General features: G+C 45.2%; 2 protein-coding genes across 3 annotated transcripts in view; one reads left to right on the top strand and one right to left on the bottom strand.

Annotated features, from left to right (window-relative positions):
* LOC103731003 (rano class II histocompatibility antigen, A beta chain) overlaps positions 1-2,611 on the top strand; it is a 17,475-nt gene extending 14,864 nt beyond the window's left edge. Inside the window, exons 3-6 of the mRNA XM_008829311.3 lie at positions 431-712; positions 1,182-1,292; positions 1,738-1,761; positions 2,266-2,611. Of these exons, the coding sequence (XP_008827533.1) occupies positions 431-712; positions 1,182-1,292; positions 1,738-1,761; positions 2,266-2,279 (431 nt within the window). The 3' untranslated portion in view covers positions 2,280-2,611. The remainder of the gene's footprint in view (positions 1-430; positions 713-1,181; positions 1,293-1,737; positions 1,762-2,265) is intronic.
* Positions 2,612-4,049: 1,438 nt separating this feature from the next.
* LOC103731002 (SLA class II histocompatibility antigen, DQ haplotype D alpha chain) lies at positions 4,050-13,223 on the bottom strand. 2 transcript variants are annotated; one of them, XM_017797195.2, is made up of 5 exons: positions 13,105-13,223; positions 8,405-8,653; positions 7,704-7,985; positions 7,274-7,453; positions 4,050-4,362 (listed from the first exon to the last, which is right to left on the bottom strand). In XM_017797195.2, exons 1-4 carry the CDS (start codon positions 13,187-13,189, stop codon positions 7,299-7,301), a joined length of 771 nt encoding a protein of 256 aa, XP_017652684.1. In that variant the 5' UTR covers positions 13,190-13,223; the 3' UTR covers positions 4,050-4,362; positions 7,274-7,298. The 2 variants fall into 2 exon arrangements, with proteins under 2 accessions (XP_017652684.1, XP_008827530.1); XM_008829308.3 differs by lacking the exon at positions 4,050-4,362 and adding an exon at positions 6,803-7,120.
* Between the last annotated feature and the right edge of the window lie 3,565 nt (positions 13,224-16,788).

The following is a 16,788-nucleotide window of genomic DNA, read 5'->3' as shown; positions in this document are numbered from 1 at the left end:
CTGTGAGTAGTGACCTGAGAAGACAGGAAACCTGGTGCTTTATGTGCATTATTATTATTATTATTATTATTATTATTATTTTATCTTTTTGAGACAAGGTCTCCCTTGTAGCCCCAGGCAGAGGTAGGCGGGTCTCTGTGAGTTCAAGGCCAGCCTGTTCTACATATGTGTATTATTTTTAAGACTCCCCTACCTTAAAAAATTAAATCTTTGAGCTTACATTTTTTGTTTGTTACCAAATTGTCAGTTCTATAAGTAGGGTCATGGACTGGTGGTTAATTTGTATTTTCAGTGACTGTCAAATTTATATTTGTGGAATGGATCTTAGTTCAATACTGGAATCCAGGGATTCCTACCCTGCCCCTCCCCGAGGGGAGATGCCCCGTGCATCACATCTCACTCACACTGTCTTTTCCTGTCTGTTCCCCAGAGCAGCCCAAGGTGACCATCTCTTTGTCGAAGACAGAGGCTCTCAACCACCACAACCTTCTGGTCTGTTCGGTGACAGATTTCTACCCAGGCCAGATCAAAGTGCGGTGGTTCCGGAATGACCAGGAGCAGACAACAGGAGTCGTGTCCACACAGCTTATTAAGAATGGGGACTGGACCTTCCAGATCCTGGTGATGCTGGAGATGACACCTCAGCGTGGAGATGTCTATGTTTGCCACGTGGAGCACGCCAGTCAGCAGAGTCCCACTACAGTGGAGTGGAGTAAGGGAAACTTGCTTCTTTGGCTGTAGGGCCCACAGACAGGGCAGAGCTCCCACTGACCCATCCCTTCCCAGCACCTGCCTTGGATTCCACTACCAAGTTGGTAATCACAGGAGGATAGTTCCTCTTATTCTATGTCAAAGGCATCAGAAGACTCCTGACCTGTCTTTCTAGATAGAGACTATTGTATGCACTGTGGCCCCCAAGGAATCAGTTAATATGACCTGTGGCTGGGTTTTAGGACCTACCCTTATGATTGTGTCTATAAGGAACTGGCTTAGCTCCTCTCCTTCACCTACCCGGTGTTCTAGATCTCCAGCTGGCCCTTCCTACCCCTGTCTAAGGTTAGAAGAGAGAACTAGGTCTCCTGACTCCTCCACCTCATGAAGCTCGGGCTGGCCTTCAGGTTCTCAGCCAGGGATATTGTGGGGAGTGGAGACAAATGTTGACACCAGGCTCTGCTCCCCAGGGGCACAATCTGAATCTGCACAGAGCAAGATGCTGAGTGGCATCGGGGGCCTTGTGCTGGGGCTGATCTTCCTGGGACTGGGTGTTTACATCCGTCACAGGAGTCAGAAAGGTGAGGAGCTCTGGGGAAATGGGGATGACGCTCTGCCTCTAGAGGAACTCTTGTTCCTGACCCTAAAGGAAGGAAGTTGGATGGTTGGTGGGAGAAGATAAAATGTAGGGCAAGACACGGGACTCTGACTTCACTGTTTGAAAGGTAGCCAAGCCACAGAACCGATGGCCGAGCTCATTCTGGGACTTTCCTCTCTGTTCACTGCTGTCTCACCAGCTCCTTTCCAGAAGCTTCTCCACTGAGAGACTCTGAGCCTTGGCTTCCCTTCCCTGCAGTGTCAGTCTCATCCACTTTGGGAGATTTTAGCTTAGGGTGTGTAGGACACTGGAGAATATGGGTGGAGACAGAACAACTCCTCAACTAAGTTGAGTATTCATTTCCCTTTGAGGCATGAGAGTCACTGTTTGTATAACAAGATTTTTCTCTGTGCACCTTCCTTTTGTAGGAACTCGTGGACCTCCACCAGCAGGTAACATTTCAGCCCTGACCCTGTAGGGGACAGGGCCATGAAGGTGAGAGAGGAGAGCCTGAGGCCTGTGTGGGGCTCAAATAAGGTTGCTAGGGTCCATTATAATTTGGTGGCATCTTTTTGTGAAACTTGGAGCCAGAGCTATGTCCTGGGTGTTAGACACCAAATGTCTGCTTCGTGCCACATTTGGAGTCGACAGTGTGTGGGCACTGACAGTGACTGAGGGAGGCTGATAGTGGAGGAAAAGTTAATTGCCATCCAACCTACTCTAAAGACCTAACCCTTCATGTTTCTTGGGAAGGTGGTGACTGATCTCCCATCTCCCACATACCTGCATTCAGGTAAAGTCTGTGTTTTTAGTTAGTTTTGCCTTCACATAGATAGGGGAGAAGATAATGATGGTATTTCCTAAACCTCAGCTTTCTCTATCTGATGCTGTAAGGGACCGAAGGGAGGGACGCAGGGATCTCTTGGTGTACTTTGTCTTGACCTTGCCTCCTACAGGCCTCCTACATTGACTCCTGAGAGTCTTTTGACCGAATTGGCTGTCATTCTACTCTAAGACCTGCCTGTCCCTGCCCAGCGTTAACAGTCTGCATCTGCCTGTCCCGCTCTGAGGCCAGAGTCCTGCTGTGTCCCCACTGCAGCCACCAGCTCGGCTCCTGCGACCCTCCTTCCCAGTGCTCTGGCTGTGACTCTTGGCTCGCACTGAAGCAGCAGCTACTGAGACCCCAGCCCCTCACTGGCTCCAGTGTCCCCTCCAGACTGCTCAAGAGATGCATCAAAAGCACCCACCTGTCTGTAGAGCTCTTGGTTTTTCATAATTAAACACAGTTCTGAGTTGTCTGTATCCTGAGCCTCCTAGCTGAGCCTGTCTTGAGCTGACCCAACCAAGCTGTGGCCAGAAAGAGGGGGTGCTGCTAGAAAGGAGGTGGGCTCCATAAAAGGGGTGTCAAGGGGCTGCATCAGCTGTCAGTCCTTCATGGTTCTTAGTCTTGCTGTTCAGTAGAGTGTTCTCAGACCACCCCAGCCTCTTCCAGGTTGGATTGAGTGCAATTGAACATGGTGAGATCGTTGAGGGCAGACACAGTGACGACTGGCCACTTATATGGCAAGTAATTCTGTTGAGTCATGTTGACTGAAGTCAGTTTTTATTATTGAGAAACTGTAGCCAGCAATAACCATACTCTTTGTGGTTCCAAATGATAAAAACTCAACTCAGGCTTATTTTGTCCATGTTACAAGGAAGCCTGGGACCAAGTTGATTTTAGAAGTGACTAGATTTTTAAAAATATTTTATTTTTGTTTATTTTAATATTTTATTATTTTTATTTTAGTGTATGAGTGCATTGCCTGCATGTGTATAAGTGCACCTCTGTCATGCAGTGCCTGCAGAGGTCAGAAGAAGATGTGATTCCCCTGGAACTGGTGTTATGGATGGTTGTTAGCTGCCATGTGGGTGCTGGGAATCAAACTTAGGTCTTCTGCAAGAGCAGCTGGTGCTCTTAACTGCTAAGTCATCTCTCCAGCCCCAATTATTTTTATTTTATGTGTATGAATGTAATGTCCATGTAATGTCCACGGAGGTCAGAAGAGGGCGCAGATCCCCTGGAACTGGAGTTATGGACAGTTGTTAGCTATGGGTGCTGGGAATCACACTCTGGTCCTCTGCATGAGCAGCCTGTGCTCTTAACTGCTGAGCCGTCCCTCCAGCCCAATAGAAGTGACTAGACGTTTAATGAGCTCTCTGTCACCTCATTCTGCTGCATCTCTACCTGCATCTTTCTCTCCGCCTCTTGCATGGAATCAGTCCTCGTCTAGTTTTCCTTGTCTGCTTGCCATCGTCTGTCTCTCTGTTCCTCTTTGCATCTGTATTTTCTACATCTCTTCTCTCACCTCATGTTTCTTCTTCTCCTGTCTCTGTCGTATTCTTCAAGAATGTCTATCAAAGCTCTAACAAGGTTTTTTAAATTTGTGTGTCTGTGTGTGTGTGTCTGTGTGTGTATACCATGTGTGTGTGTGTTTGTGTGTGTGTGTGTGTGTGTGTGTGTGTGTGTGTGCACAGGTGCCTGTGGAGGCTAGAAGAGGGCACCAGATCCCTTGGAGCTAGAGTTACAGACAATTGTGAGCTACTAAGTGGTTCCTGGGAATTCTGGCCGTCTGCAAAGGCAGTCAGTTGTCTTAATTGCTGAGCCATCTCTCCAACCCTTAATTTAATAATAATTTTTAACATTTGTTTTATCTGAAAATAAATCCAAACAAAGTCTATCATTTGGTCAATGTGTTCATTATACCTTTTTCTTCATTTTTCTTGGTACACAGTCATTTTACATACTGTAGAGTTTCATATAAATACTTTCTTCCCTGTATAACATTTGTAGTTTGACCGCATTCATTCCGTCTTCTCCCCTTTTAGAAGCCATCCTCCTCCTGCTTTCTCCATCCTCCAGTCTTTTCTGCTTTCATTAATATCTAATGATGAATGGTTTCACAACTCCACAAAGAATTCTAAGATTCACAAGTGCAAGAAAATGGGATATTTGTTCTCATCTGACGTATTCGAAATGAGCAGGAGGTTCTCAAAAGAAGAAGTGTAGATGCCTAATAAACAGATGAACAAATGTTCAATATGCAAGCAATCCAGGAAATGAAAATTAAAACTAGGTTAAGATTCTGTCTCGCCCAAGTCAGAATGGCTGTCATTGAGAAAGCAGAGAGCAACTGTTGGCAAGGACGCGGGATACACGGTTGGTGAGAATATAAACTGCCTGTTACAGAAATCAGCATGGAGGTCCTCAAAAATTAAAAACAGAATTTTCACGTGACCCAGCCACACCATTTCTAGGTATATATCTGAAGGACTCAAGTCTAGATACCACTGAGATCCTTGCACATTAATGTTTATTGTGTCACTATTCGGCCTAGATGTCCCAGGAACCACCAAATTTTTCTTTTCATAGTACGTCGTGTGGAAAGAATCTGAATAGGGCAATGTTTGTCTATTTCTCTAAGAGTAAGATCATAAATCCCTTCAATATAATCCTCATGTTACACATGCACACACACACACTCCTACATACTCGCATACACATACATGCGCACACATGCACACACAAACACACATGCCTAAAAGTAAGCACAAAAACATGCAAAGGTGCACACACGCAAGCAGAACTCAGACACACCTCCATGCACCCCCAGAACTCGGACACACTTCCACGCACCCCCAGAACTCAGACACTTCCACGCACCCCCAGAACCATGGTTCTTGCCTCAGGTAACTGAAATTTATTGGAAATTGTAAAACTTTTCAACACATTTACATATTTTTAGATGATCGATACTTTTTCCATACAAAGTTTTATTTATCTGACAGCATTATTGCTGATGTTTTTTCTTTTTTAAAAATAGGGAGTGTGGAGAATTCGGATTACCCTGACTGCATACCTGCATTCAGCCTCTCTTATTACCACACCTGCCAGGGTGGTATATTTGTTGTAGCTAATGAACTTGCCTCCATAAATCATTACGACTTTTCAGTCCACAATATATGATTCCCTTTTTGTTTTGTTTGTTTTTTGATACAGAGTCTCTCTGTACTCCCAACTGGCCTGGAACTTGCTGTGTAGACCAGGCTGGCCTCAATCTCACAGAGATCTGCCTGCCTCTGCCTCCTGACGACAGGATTAAGGGTGTGCGCCACCTTGCCCAGTTTCACTTTTGGTGCTTATTCCGAGGGTTTGGTGACGTTTATTAGTCATTGTAGTATCAAGTAGTAGTTTCACTGCCCTAAAAATCCTCTGTGCTCTCTGAGATGTGCTTTTATGATCAAACTGCTTCAGAGCCTTATGTTTACTACTACTAGTGTGGATATTCAAATTTTATTTTTCAGATAGGGTGTCACTATGCAATCCTGGCTGGCCTGGAACTCACTATGTAGACCAGCTGACCTCTATTTCACAGAGGTCCGCCAGCCTCTGCCTCCCGAGAGCTGAGCTTAAAGGTGAACGCCACCACGCCCAGCTAGTCTAAATTTTTAATTACCTTCTGCCTCATAGGTGACATTTTCCCTAGACTCTTCCCTACTTCTTTCTGAAATAAGTACTCAAAGATTTGCTGCTTAAGAGCATATTTGGGCCAAAAACTTATGGCATATATGGAGGGAATAGTCTCCTTTTTAGAGAGCTAAAAGCCAAATTCAGATCAAGTTGCCCTCAGAGTTCTGTTAACAATACATTCATCAGTGATAAATATGCCACTGTACCACATGTGTTCTCGAGGGACACAGAGCTGAGGGTATTGAAGTGTTATGTTGGGCTGCACGGGGGCTCCATTGAGCCCCACGTGGGCTAATTCTGCCCAGAGGTGTTCTGAGCTGCATTCACTCCACTGTCTCCAGCAGCCACTGTGGTACAGGGAAATTTTTGTGAGTGTCCGCAGCAGCTCCGCTTAGGAGGAGAGGTTACTGCATGTCTGCTGGGTCCCATTGTCTCCACCCTTAGGTAGGAGCATGCTCACCTTTCAGATACCCACACTGTTGCCTTTGTCTGATGCTCTTTTAACTGCCTTTAATTTCTTTTCTTCCCTTGAAAATTCTTACCTTCTCATCATGCATCTATCAACATTTATTCTTCAAAAACCTAAAGTTTTGAGAACAAATTTGACTTTTGATAACAAAAAATTTAATCTTGGCACTTTTGAAATTCAAAGTTTCCTTTAGTTTATTTTCATAACTTTTAAAGCTATATTAAATTTTGTACAATTATTTCTGTTTTTGATACTTTTTCTTTCCCATCACTATACTGATGCCAGAATTGGAGGCAGGTACCTCAGTGGTCGGGATAGGTAAAATAAGAGTGGGAGGTTCTAACCTTGACTAAAATATCAGTACATCACAAGGCTATATTTGGTTGATCCAATGTTGCTAGGCATAAAACATAGTTTAAAAATGAGATTATGTTGGCCTGAAGCATAGGGGTCTCACATTCTTAGTTAGGGTTCCAATAAGCCTCATGATGAAAGATAAGAAAAAGTCCAATAATGACCTCAGAAAAGGGGATTTATTGATTCCATGGAACTATCAGATCAGAGTCATTGGAAGATTAGTAGCTGGGTGGATTTTTGCAGAGATTCTATAGCAGAAAATATCTGAAAAAAAAAAAAAAAAAAACCTCAGGAGATCAGAGATCAGGGAGAGAATTCACAGGATATGTGAACTCTGAAGGTGTATGGAGCCTTAAGTCCAACAGAGCGGTGAGGGGAAGGACGTTTGGAGAAAAGAAACATGATGAGCTAGGCCAGAAAATATGTTAGGTCAACCAGACTCATCCACTCCTCTGTCCTGGAGAGGGTCGGGTACCTGCAACAAAACAGGCAGAGATTAAGGAGTCCTCCAGGCTGAGCTGTTCTGATATTGCTTCACGATTGTCCTGCGATGTTTAAGCCACATTTGCATCAATAACATCCTCCTCCCTCTCCCTATGCAGTGATTTCAGCTCTGACAAATACAAACCTTCCCTTCCCTTCCAGTGTGTGGCTTATAAGGGTCCTGAGTGTCTGGAGGCACCGCCTGAGCGCAGGCCTTGAATGATGAAGATGGTGCCCACCACGATGCCCACGAGGCCCACAGCCAACCCCAGGGCACAGACCACGGTCTCTGTCAACTCTGACATGGGGACTGGAATCTCAGGTTCTGCAAAAATGAAGTTCTTGAGGTCAGAATAGAGTATGTTCATGTCCATGTGTGTAAGATATGGTCAGGGTAGGGATTGGTGTTGAAAGGCTTGGCAATTGGGCTTAAAAAGGAGGATAAAGTCTACCATTAGAAACTCTAAGAGTGGAGAACAAGTTTGTGGAGAACAAGTTTGGGCATTAGAAGTCAAAAGATAGGCTGTTCTGGACTTGACGGTGAACAAGAGTTTCCAGAAAGAACCCATACATACCCCAGTGTTTCACATACGGCTCCTCCAGTCCCCAATGCTCCACCTTGCAGTCATAAACATCGTCATCAGAGGGGAGGAAGGTGAGGTAGGCAATCTTGTGGAAGGTGTGGTCACGGTTGGAGAGGAAGCTGGTCTCAGAAACACCTTCCGTGACTGGGTGCCCATTGCTCAACCATGTGATGTTGATCACAGGAGGAAAGATGTTGTCCACAAGACAGATGAGGGTGTTAGGCTCACCCAGCTCCACAGGAGACTTGGGGAACACAGTCACCTCAGGAGCCTCTGTGGAATGGAAACAGCTTGGATTTGAATAAGCCACTTTATCCTGAAATTCTGCACTGTATCCTGAAGGAGCCCTCCAAGATTTGCTCACATGATGGACAAAGAGCCTGTGTCCCCTTTCTGCTTGGAGCCACTATATGTGGCTCCCCTTTAGCCCTGTGCCCGTAGGACGTCTGGGAGACCTCTGGAAAGAGTCGAGGATTGCATCATGGGAATAAAGATCTTTGTTTTACATGGAAATAAGTGATTTATAAGAAATGAGAAGATGAGAACTCAGCAATCACTACAAGGGGATCTGGGGACTCTGAAAAGGAGAGAGTTTTATAGAGCAGTGGAGCATGTTTATCACCAGGGAAGAAGAGAGGGAAGCTTGGAATGAGATAGATTCAAAACGGAGAAGCAAGATGGCAAACACATACTGTTGGGAGCCCGCGTAGAATTGGAGCGTTTAATCAGGTTGTCCAGGTTGTGTTTGGCTGTAGCTATGTTATTCAGTGCACCTTGTGGGTCAAAATTTCTAAATCTGGCAAACAGAGGCAGTCGCCAGACAGTCTGCTTCTTCTGCAGGTCCACATAGAACTCCTCATCTCCATCAAATTCATGGGTGTACTGGCCAGAGGATCCGTAAAACTGGTAGACGTTCACACCATAGGAGGCGATGTGGTCAGCTGGGAAGGGTAGATGTGTGACAAAAGGTGGGAAACAGGAAGAAAAATCTTTACTAAACAAAGTAACAGAAAGATGAATTTCTAATTAGTGTTGGTAGATGCCTCATTGCAGTCCAGTCTGTCTTCCCACTCTGTGAGGGCAGAGTGTTACATGGCTAATTTCTGTTACTGTCTCAGTGTCTTGTTCAGTATTTGATGCCCTAGGGACTTAAGAATAATAATGCAATTGAATGAAAGAGGGAATAGATACATACTTTCAGTATTTAGTTTTCTTCTTAAAGAATCATTTTGCAGGGGCTGGAGAGATGGCTCAGCGGTTAAGAACACTGGTTGTTCTTGCAGAAGAACTGGGTTCGAATCCCAGCACCCATATGGCAGCTAACAACTGTCCGAACTCCAGTTCCAGGGTATCCAACAGCCTCTTCTGTCCCCTGAGGGGGGCATTGCATGACATGGGTGCACTTACTTCCAAGCAGGCAATACACACATGCACATAAAATAAAAAAATAAAAATAAAAAAAGTTTTGTTTGTTAGGCATAGTTGTGCATGCCTTTAGTCCCAGCACTCAGGAGGCAGAGGCAGGCAGATCTTTGTGAGTTCAAGGCCAGCCTGGTCTACACAGTGAGTTCTAGGCCAGCTGGGGCTACAGGGAGACCCTGTCTCAAAAAGACCAAAAAAAAAAATTGCTTCCCTGTGCTTCATAAGTTTCATCTCATTAATTCTCCAGCTCATAACACAATAGTACATTTATTATACTTCTCTTCCCTTTAGAATCATAGGCCTGTTTTTTTGTCTGTCTGTCTGTCTGTCTCTCTCTCTCTCTCTCTCTCTCTCTCTCTCTCTCTCTTTCTCTCTGTGTTTGTGTGAGTGATGGGGGAGTACATGCCATTGTGTAGTGTGTGAAGGTTAGAGGACAACTTTGTGGAATTAGTTCTCCCCTTCCACCTTTATGTGAGTTCTGGACACCAAACTCAGGTCTCCATTCTTTAGTGGCAGCAAGCATGTTTACCCACCAAGCCATCTCATGGGCCCTACACAGGGGTTCTTTCCCTCTCCCGATAGTCTGATAGCCAAAGGGAGGGGTGCAAGTGTCTCTTTAGATATTTCCTCTCTTGACAGGGGGGTTAGCCCACCAGCTCACCTAAGTTCCTGTTCAGGACGTATTTCCTACTTCAACTTTAGTGTGACTCACAGGGCTTTCTCTGGGTTCTGGGTATAAAACACTGGAAATTCATTCTCTATCTCTTCCCCTCTCTCCCTTCCTCCCTCCCTCCCTCCCTCCTTCCTTTGTTCAATCTTTCCTTCCTGCCTTCCTTTCTTTTTCTTCTTCCTCCTCTTCTTTTTAAAATCTACTTTTATGGGTTTGTGTGTATGCAGTGCCCTCAGATGCCAGAAGAGGGCATTAGAGCCCCTGGAATTGGTGTTACAGACTGTTGTGAGCCACCACATAGGTACTGAGAACCGAACTGGGGTCCTCTGCAAGAGCAACATTGAGCCAGCTCTCCTGTCCCCTTACTTTTTTTAACAAAACGAAAAAAACATATAATATTAGTATATAACAGGCTTTTCTAAATCCTATAGAGTTTAAAAAGAATATAACAAGAACATTAAATAAATATACAACGAATAATGTGTCTAAGGCCACTGTTTTGTTACCAGTAGTGATCCTTAGAGAAGAGCTCCTGATTTCTTCTGGAATAATAAAAAAAAGATAATTATTAGTTTTTAGATTTCTGCTCTCATCCCCTTTATTAAAGAAAGTTACTAAAGACCCCCCTTTTTCTGTGTCAACATTCCTGTCTCATCACTTGTAGACTCTGGGTAATTTAAGTCCTTTTCCTCAGCGGAGAGTGAACGTGCCTGACATCAAAGCAGAGTGGCCATCAGTGCACGGCAGCTCCACCCCAAAACCTGAAGGGATATTGTTGCCAACACACATATGAAACTATGACCATTTCATCTTTTCCTCCTTCCTCACTTACTGAGCATCAGTGAACATCAGACATCGTGGGGGGCAAGGAGTAAAACACCAGTCGGATTTGATCTCTACTGTTATGAGCTCATTGAACAGTGGGAAAGGCTGGTCAGTAATGAGCAAATGGCCCTGTGGCGAGTTCTGTGATGAGGATGTGGACAGCTCACAGTCCAATATCCTGTGCAAGCACCTGCCTATCAAGACTTCATCATCCTCTCAAGTTCCTTGGTGTTTTTCAGAGATCTCGTCTCTCTGGAATGAATTTTTAAAAAATAATTTCCCAGAGATTTCTTTATTCTGAAAGTTTCTCCTTTATTTTCAATGACATTATGATCTCTGACCCCTCATCTCAATGTCCAGTGCTCAATGTCCAGTCTGTCTGTTCCTCTTCTCCCTACGAAGTTATGGCCACTTGGTTGGTAACTTATCAGGGATTCCGGCAAAATCTCCTTTCTTTGCAGTAAATCCTTCAATTTCTTTTTCAGCCATGAATACATGCAATCAGCAGTGTCAGCTGGTGCTTGTCCTGGGCTGCCAGTGCTGTTGGGGGACCTCGCACAGCTGCCAACCGAAACCAAGTCACTTTTATAGTTTTGGCCTCATCTGGGTCCTGCTTCCTGTACCTCAGTCTGTTTCCACCTTTTTCAATACCTCACACTCACCTTATTTCATGGTTAAAATGCCTTAAATGACAATTTCTGTCTTTAAGGATGACAGACACTTTGGGAATGGCTGACAGGGACACAGGAGGTGAACTACGAGAAAAGTCAGGCCCAGTAGCCATCAGGGCTGTGTTGCAACCTGTGAGCCATGTGCTCTTGCCTTTCGTTCATAAGCATATCTCAAATTACATTTTATCTATAAAGACAAGGCCGAATTAGAAATACTTATTAGACCTTAAAACTTCTTATTTCAAAAGAAATGAAAACATCTTCACGCGGCCCTGCAGTTTCCTCGCCCTTTGGCACTGTGCCCACTGTGCTCCGTAGTGCTTGGAACCAAGAAACCAGTACCCAAGGAGCAGCTGAGACTCCCACCTCCAGACAGAACTGGAATGAGTGGGAATGGGGGCAGCCACTGTTTACTAACCTGCTCAGTTCTTTCCCTCCCTACTTTAAATAGTTGACTCTTCAACAGCTTCTTTTTTAAAACGAAAAAAAAAGAACAACAACAACAAAAAACATATCTGTAGTTCATCTTGAGACGCAGCTGGGAGTCAGGGGTGGATCCTAGGAGATGGTTGAAATGTATGAGGAGAGTGAGGAGAGAGGTGGACCACATGGGTAGAGGACCTGTGGGAACATCCTGTGCCTGTGCATGCTGGTTTAACAGGCCTTTGTTAGATAGGCTCAAGATCAGGTAAGCTGAATTGATAATTTTAAAGTAATTTACCACGTTTCTCCCCATAAAGTTCTCAACTTTAAAATAAATATATCCGTTATTTTGTTAAAGAAAACTAGGAAGCGATGCCTGGATGAGGTTCAAGTGAGAAAAAGTTGACATGTTTAGCTTTTTTTTTAAAGAGTAGAGATAAGCTTATTTCAGTAAGAAAGGAGAGCACTGGAGGATAGAGCATCCCTAAAGCTGGGTCCCTCCTTCACACAGTCAACATACAAGCATATTTTATAAAATATGTACAACCTATACAATTTCATGTGAAACAAAACTCTGCTTCCTCTCAGAAATTTTGGGGTCTAATTTTGTAGATTTATTTATTTATTTATTTTATGTGAATAAATGAATGAACTAGTTTTTGAGACAGGGTCTCACTGTCTAGCCCAGGCTGTACTTAGATTCATGATTGCCCTGCTTCACCTCCCAAATGCTGGGATCACAAACATGTACTGTCAAGCCTGGCTTCGTTTTCATTTTTTATGAAAATTTATAGAGCACATATATGCACATCTATTCTATTTGATTATCTGTGAGGTGACACATGAGTTAATAGAGATTACGGACCGTCTCATCTGGTAAGATGAGCACCTGAAGGCAGTCAGACTGCTGGGCTAACCCTACCTGTGCCACGTCCTAGCACGGAAATGTGTATAAATCTGAGCCACAGGAAGGGGCCTCTTTCCATATACCTGTGCAGCATAAAAAAATTCACAGAATCATTTTCCTCAAGATATACTACAGGAGATAGGTGGGCAGGGATTCAGAAATTAATCAGAGAAATTTGAGAGCAGTTGTTCATAATTTTTAGCAAAATCAGTCTACTCATGGAAAAATCCTGAAGTTTTGAGGTTGACTCTATCACAGAGACCCTCGGGTTGCCGTCACGGGATGATTATGAGAAGCAGACGCCTCATGGCTAGCTAACCAGTGTTTCCTGAAGAAGGAGCCCCATAATTTTTAGATTTCTTAATATAGAGAAAAACTTTGGGGAAATCTCTGCTCAGCCAATCGCCATTTCTTTATCCCTGACAGTTTCCCATTTCCCAGCTCCAGGGAGCATCCCTCAGCCATGCAACTCACCCATGATGTCCTCATCACCTCCACAGGGGCTCAGCATGGCGGTCAGAGCGAGGACCCCCAGGATCAGGGCTCTGCTCAGGGCCATCCTCTTCCCTAGGTGGTCCAGGCAGCTGCCTTCTGAGCTGGAGATTGTGAGGGGCCAGCCAAGGAAGTCTGACACCCACCAAGCCCTGCCGGCCAGGCTGTGGCCAATCAGAAAGCTCCACTGCGATGACGCCAAGGGCCATCCTCTTCCCTAGGTGGTCCAGGCAGCTGCTGTCTGAGCTGGAGATTGTGAGGGGCCAGCCAAGGAAGTCTGACACCCACCAAGGCCTGCCGGCCAGGCTGTGGCCAATCAGAAAGCTCCACTGCGATGACGCCGCAGTTGCCAGGTGCAGAGTTTGTATTGAGAGGCCTGGCAGGGAGAGGGGAATCCCCTGGCTCTGTGCAGCCTCCACTCAGGGTGGACTTGGGGGACGACCTGGCATGAGGGAGGCTTCTAAATCAGACCCTTCCCTCTGTGTGCAGCTGGCGAGGGAGGAGGAGATTTCTGAGCAGCTCCTGGACAGATGGAGTCATGGTTATGCGGCATTCTTCAGGATTTTCACAGTTTCCACGTCCAGGAAGACTTTCCAAAGCAGTTCCTTCAGTGCAGGTGACCAGTAGACTGCTGGCCCTGAGCTCTGCTGAGACTGAGAGAGACACTATAAAGATTTAAAGTGCTTTTCAGCCATTTGTGTTTCTTCTTTCGAGAACTCTGTTCAATTCCATAGCCCATTGTTTGGATTGTTGGCTTTAAAAAAAATATATTAATTCTTTGAGAATTCCATGCAACACCCTTTGATCATATTCAGCCCACCTTCCCGGTCTCCTCCCAGATCCACTCCAACCTCCCGACCCATCCAAATTCACATCCTCTTTTTAAAAGCCCCTGGAGTCCGATTTGTGTTGCCCTAACAGTCTTGGATGTGGGGCCATCCCCTGGAGCACAGCCAATGGTCACTCTTGAAAACTGACTCTTCCTCTCCCAGGAGCTGTGAATTGCCAATAGCTCCTCAGCGGGGGTGGGGGGTCGGGGATGGGGGGTGAGGCTTCGGGCCCACTCTTCCCCTCCACGGTGGGATTCTGTCCGTCTTTAGCTTGTGCAGGTTTTGTGCACGCTGTCACAACTGCCTGAGTTCATATGCGCAACTGCCCTGTTGTGTCTGGAGAACACTGCTATCTTCATCCACCTCCTCTGGCTCTTACAATCCTTCTGGCCCCTCTTCTTTCATGATCCCTGAGTCACGGAGGGAGGACTGGTCTGACAGGACGCCGCTCCTGGAAAGGAGGCACGAATGGAATGGGAGCAACCAGAGACTTTCTCATTAGATTTAAGGTCCACACCTCAGGCGGATCACACCCGGCACTGGCAATTCCAACAGGAAAATCTTAGAGCTGATAAACACTTTCATCATGGTGACAGGACACAAAGTTAACTTACAAGACACGGTGGCCTTCATACATAAAAAAGACAAACACACTGAAAAAGAAATTAGCATGGAGACTTCCAGCCCAGCGGGAGCTACAGGCACCCTGCTCACAGAAACCAGAAAATGAGAGAGAGGACGCTGTGGAAGGAGGTGCCCGGGCCTGGAGCCCAGGGAGTCCTGGCTCCCGAGAGACCGAATGCATCCGAGGACCATGTGAGGAGCCTTATCACACAAGATGAATATTTACCTGACCATGGGAGCGTCTATACTGATCTCAAAATTCTGAACTCAGGACCTGGCAAGTAAGAGGGATAATAACTGGGGAGCCAAGATGGTGGAGCCCCGCTGGCCTGGCCACTCACGTGCACCTGTGGAGCCCTGAGAGCACAGACACTCGTGGGCACTGGCAGGGTGGAGCCTAGCAGGCCTGCCTACCATGAGCCCCAGTAGCAGACCCATGGTCAGCAGAGCATCCTCAACCACCCAGTGGCTGTCAAGACCTCACTGCAGTCCTCAGTAGCATTAGGAATCGGAGAAGTCTACAGAGGACACAGGTGTAAAGCTGTCTTGTGAAGCCGTGAAATCTCCCAACTGCCACTCAGAGAACCTTAGACTGGAGGCCTGTGAGCTAACGCTGCCTACTGTGAGGACCTAGCTTCTTTTACCCACAGCAGAATCCTGCGGGAATCAACCCGGTGGGGAACACCTTGGTTCACAGTGAGGCCCAGAAACAGCCTAAGTGTAACCTGCATGCGAGGGCTGAGATCAACTTGATGAAGAAAACCAAGTGTTTTCAACCACTGAGAAAAGAGGAATCCCTACTTGACATTCCTAAGTGTGCAAGAGAAACAGAAATTAAGAGTGAAAATCCCATTTTAAGAAACCTAAACCATGTACAAAGGAAAGGGAGTGGCTTGGCACGTGTGTAAGGAATATAGATCACTGACACTAATGGGGTATGGTTTCTCCAGCACCCAGTTCAGATGTGTTCTGTAAGATGATTTCGGTTTTTCGTTTGCAGATAGAAGACACAAAGTCGGGGTTGGAGGGTTGGGTGGTGGTACGGTGAAGGCGGAGATGGGAGAGGAGGTCTGAATATAGTCAAAATTCATTGTATGAAATTCTTGAATCAATAAAATTTCTCTTAAACTTTAAAAAAGGAAATCAGGGAAACAATCTTAATCACAATAGCCTAAAACATTATTGGAATAATCCTTACTAAGGGGGCGAAAGACCTGTACAATGAAAACTTTAAAACTAACTGAAGACAGACACAGAGGAAGGCAGCAAACGACGGGAACCTCCCAGAATATGGATCAGAAAAACTCATGTTGTGAAAAGTGACTATCCTACCAAAATCAGTCTATAGAGTCAGTGCGACACCGATCAAATTTCAACTCCATTTATGACATAAATAAAAATAACAATCTTAAACTTCATGTGGAAACACAAAAGACCCCGAGCCCAAGCAATCCTGAGCAAACAGAATAATTATGGAAGCTTGGAATGATCAACTTCAAGGTATGCAACAAAGTCATAGTAATAAAAACAGAAAGATTCTGGAACTAAACAGTCAGAGATGAATGGACCAGAACAGACGACCCAAATATAACTCAGTGTAACTGTACTGCATTTTTGATAAAGAGGCCACAAAAACAAAGTAAAGAAAAGACATTGTGTCGAGAAAACTGGACAACTATGTGTGGACGAATGGAACTAGGTCCTCACCTCCCGCCCCACACAAAAGTCAACTCCAAATGGACTGAAGATCTCAATGTAACATCTGAAACTTAGAGGAAAAAGGAGGAAGCACACGTCAAGATGTAGGTGTAGGTAAGGACGGTCTGAGGAGGACGCTGGTAGCTCAGGGACTAACTCTTAACAACTGACAAATGAAACTTCATGAACTTAAAATCTCTTCAACTCCAAATGGACTGAAGATCTCAATGTAACATCTGAAACTTAGAGGAAAAAGGAGGAAGCACACGTCAAGATGTAGGTGTAGGTAAGGACGGTCTGAGGAGGACGCTGGTAGCTCAGGGACTAACTCTTAACAACTGACAAATGAAACTTCATGAACTTAAAATCTCTGTACCACAAAAGATACCATCAGTCAACTGAAGAGGCGGTGTACAGAATGGGAAAGAACCCTGTCAGCTGTGTGTCTGACAGGGGGTTAACATCTAGAATATACAAAGGACTCAGAAAAAGTAGGTATCAAGAAAAACAATCG

Source organism: Nannospalax galili, unplaced genomic scaffold (assembly GCF_000622305.1).
Source record: "Nannospalax galili isolate Female #2095 unplaced genomic scaffold, S.galili_v1.0 scaffold17434, whole genome shotgun sequence".
In the NCBI taxonomy this organism is placed as follows: Eukaryota; Metazoa; Chordata; class Mammalia; order Rodentia; family Spalacidae; genus Nannospalax; species Nannospalax galili.
Note: the sequence above shows the minus strand (reverse complement) of the source record. Positions and strands in the feature narration are given on the sequence as shown.

Bases quoted from the DNA above. Each gene is read 5' to 3' on its own strand.
- LOC103731002 (XM_017797195.2), bottom strand. From the start codon at position 13,189: ATGGCCCTGAGCAGAGCCCTGATCCTGGGGGTCCTCGCTCTGACCGCC. The intron at 8,654-13,104 runs GTGAGTTGCATG...TACCCTTCCCAG, and splicing joins AGGTGATGAGGACATCATGG to CTGACCACATCGCCTCCTAT. The intron at 7,454-7,703 runs GTATGTATGGGT...TCATTTTTGCAG, and splicing joins GCCGTATGTGAAACACTGGG to AACCTGAGATTCCAGTCCCC.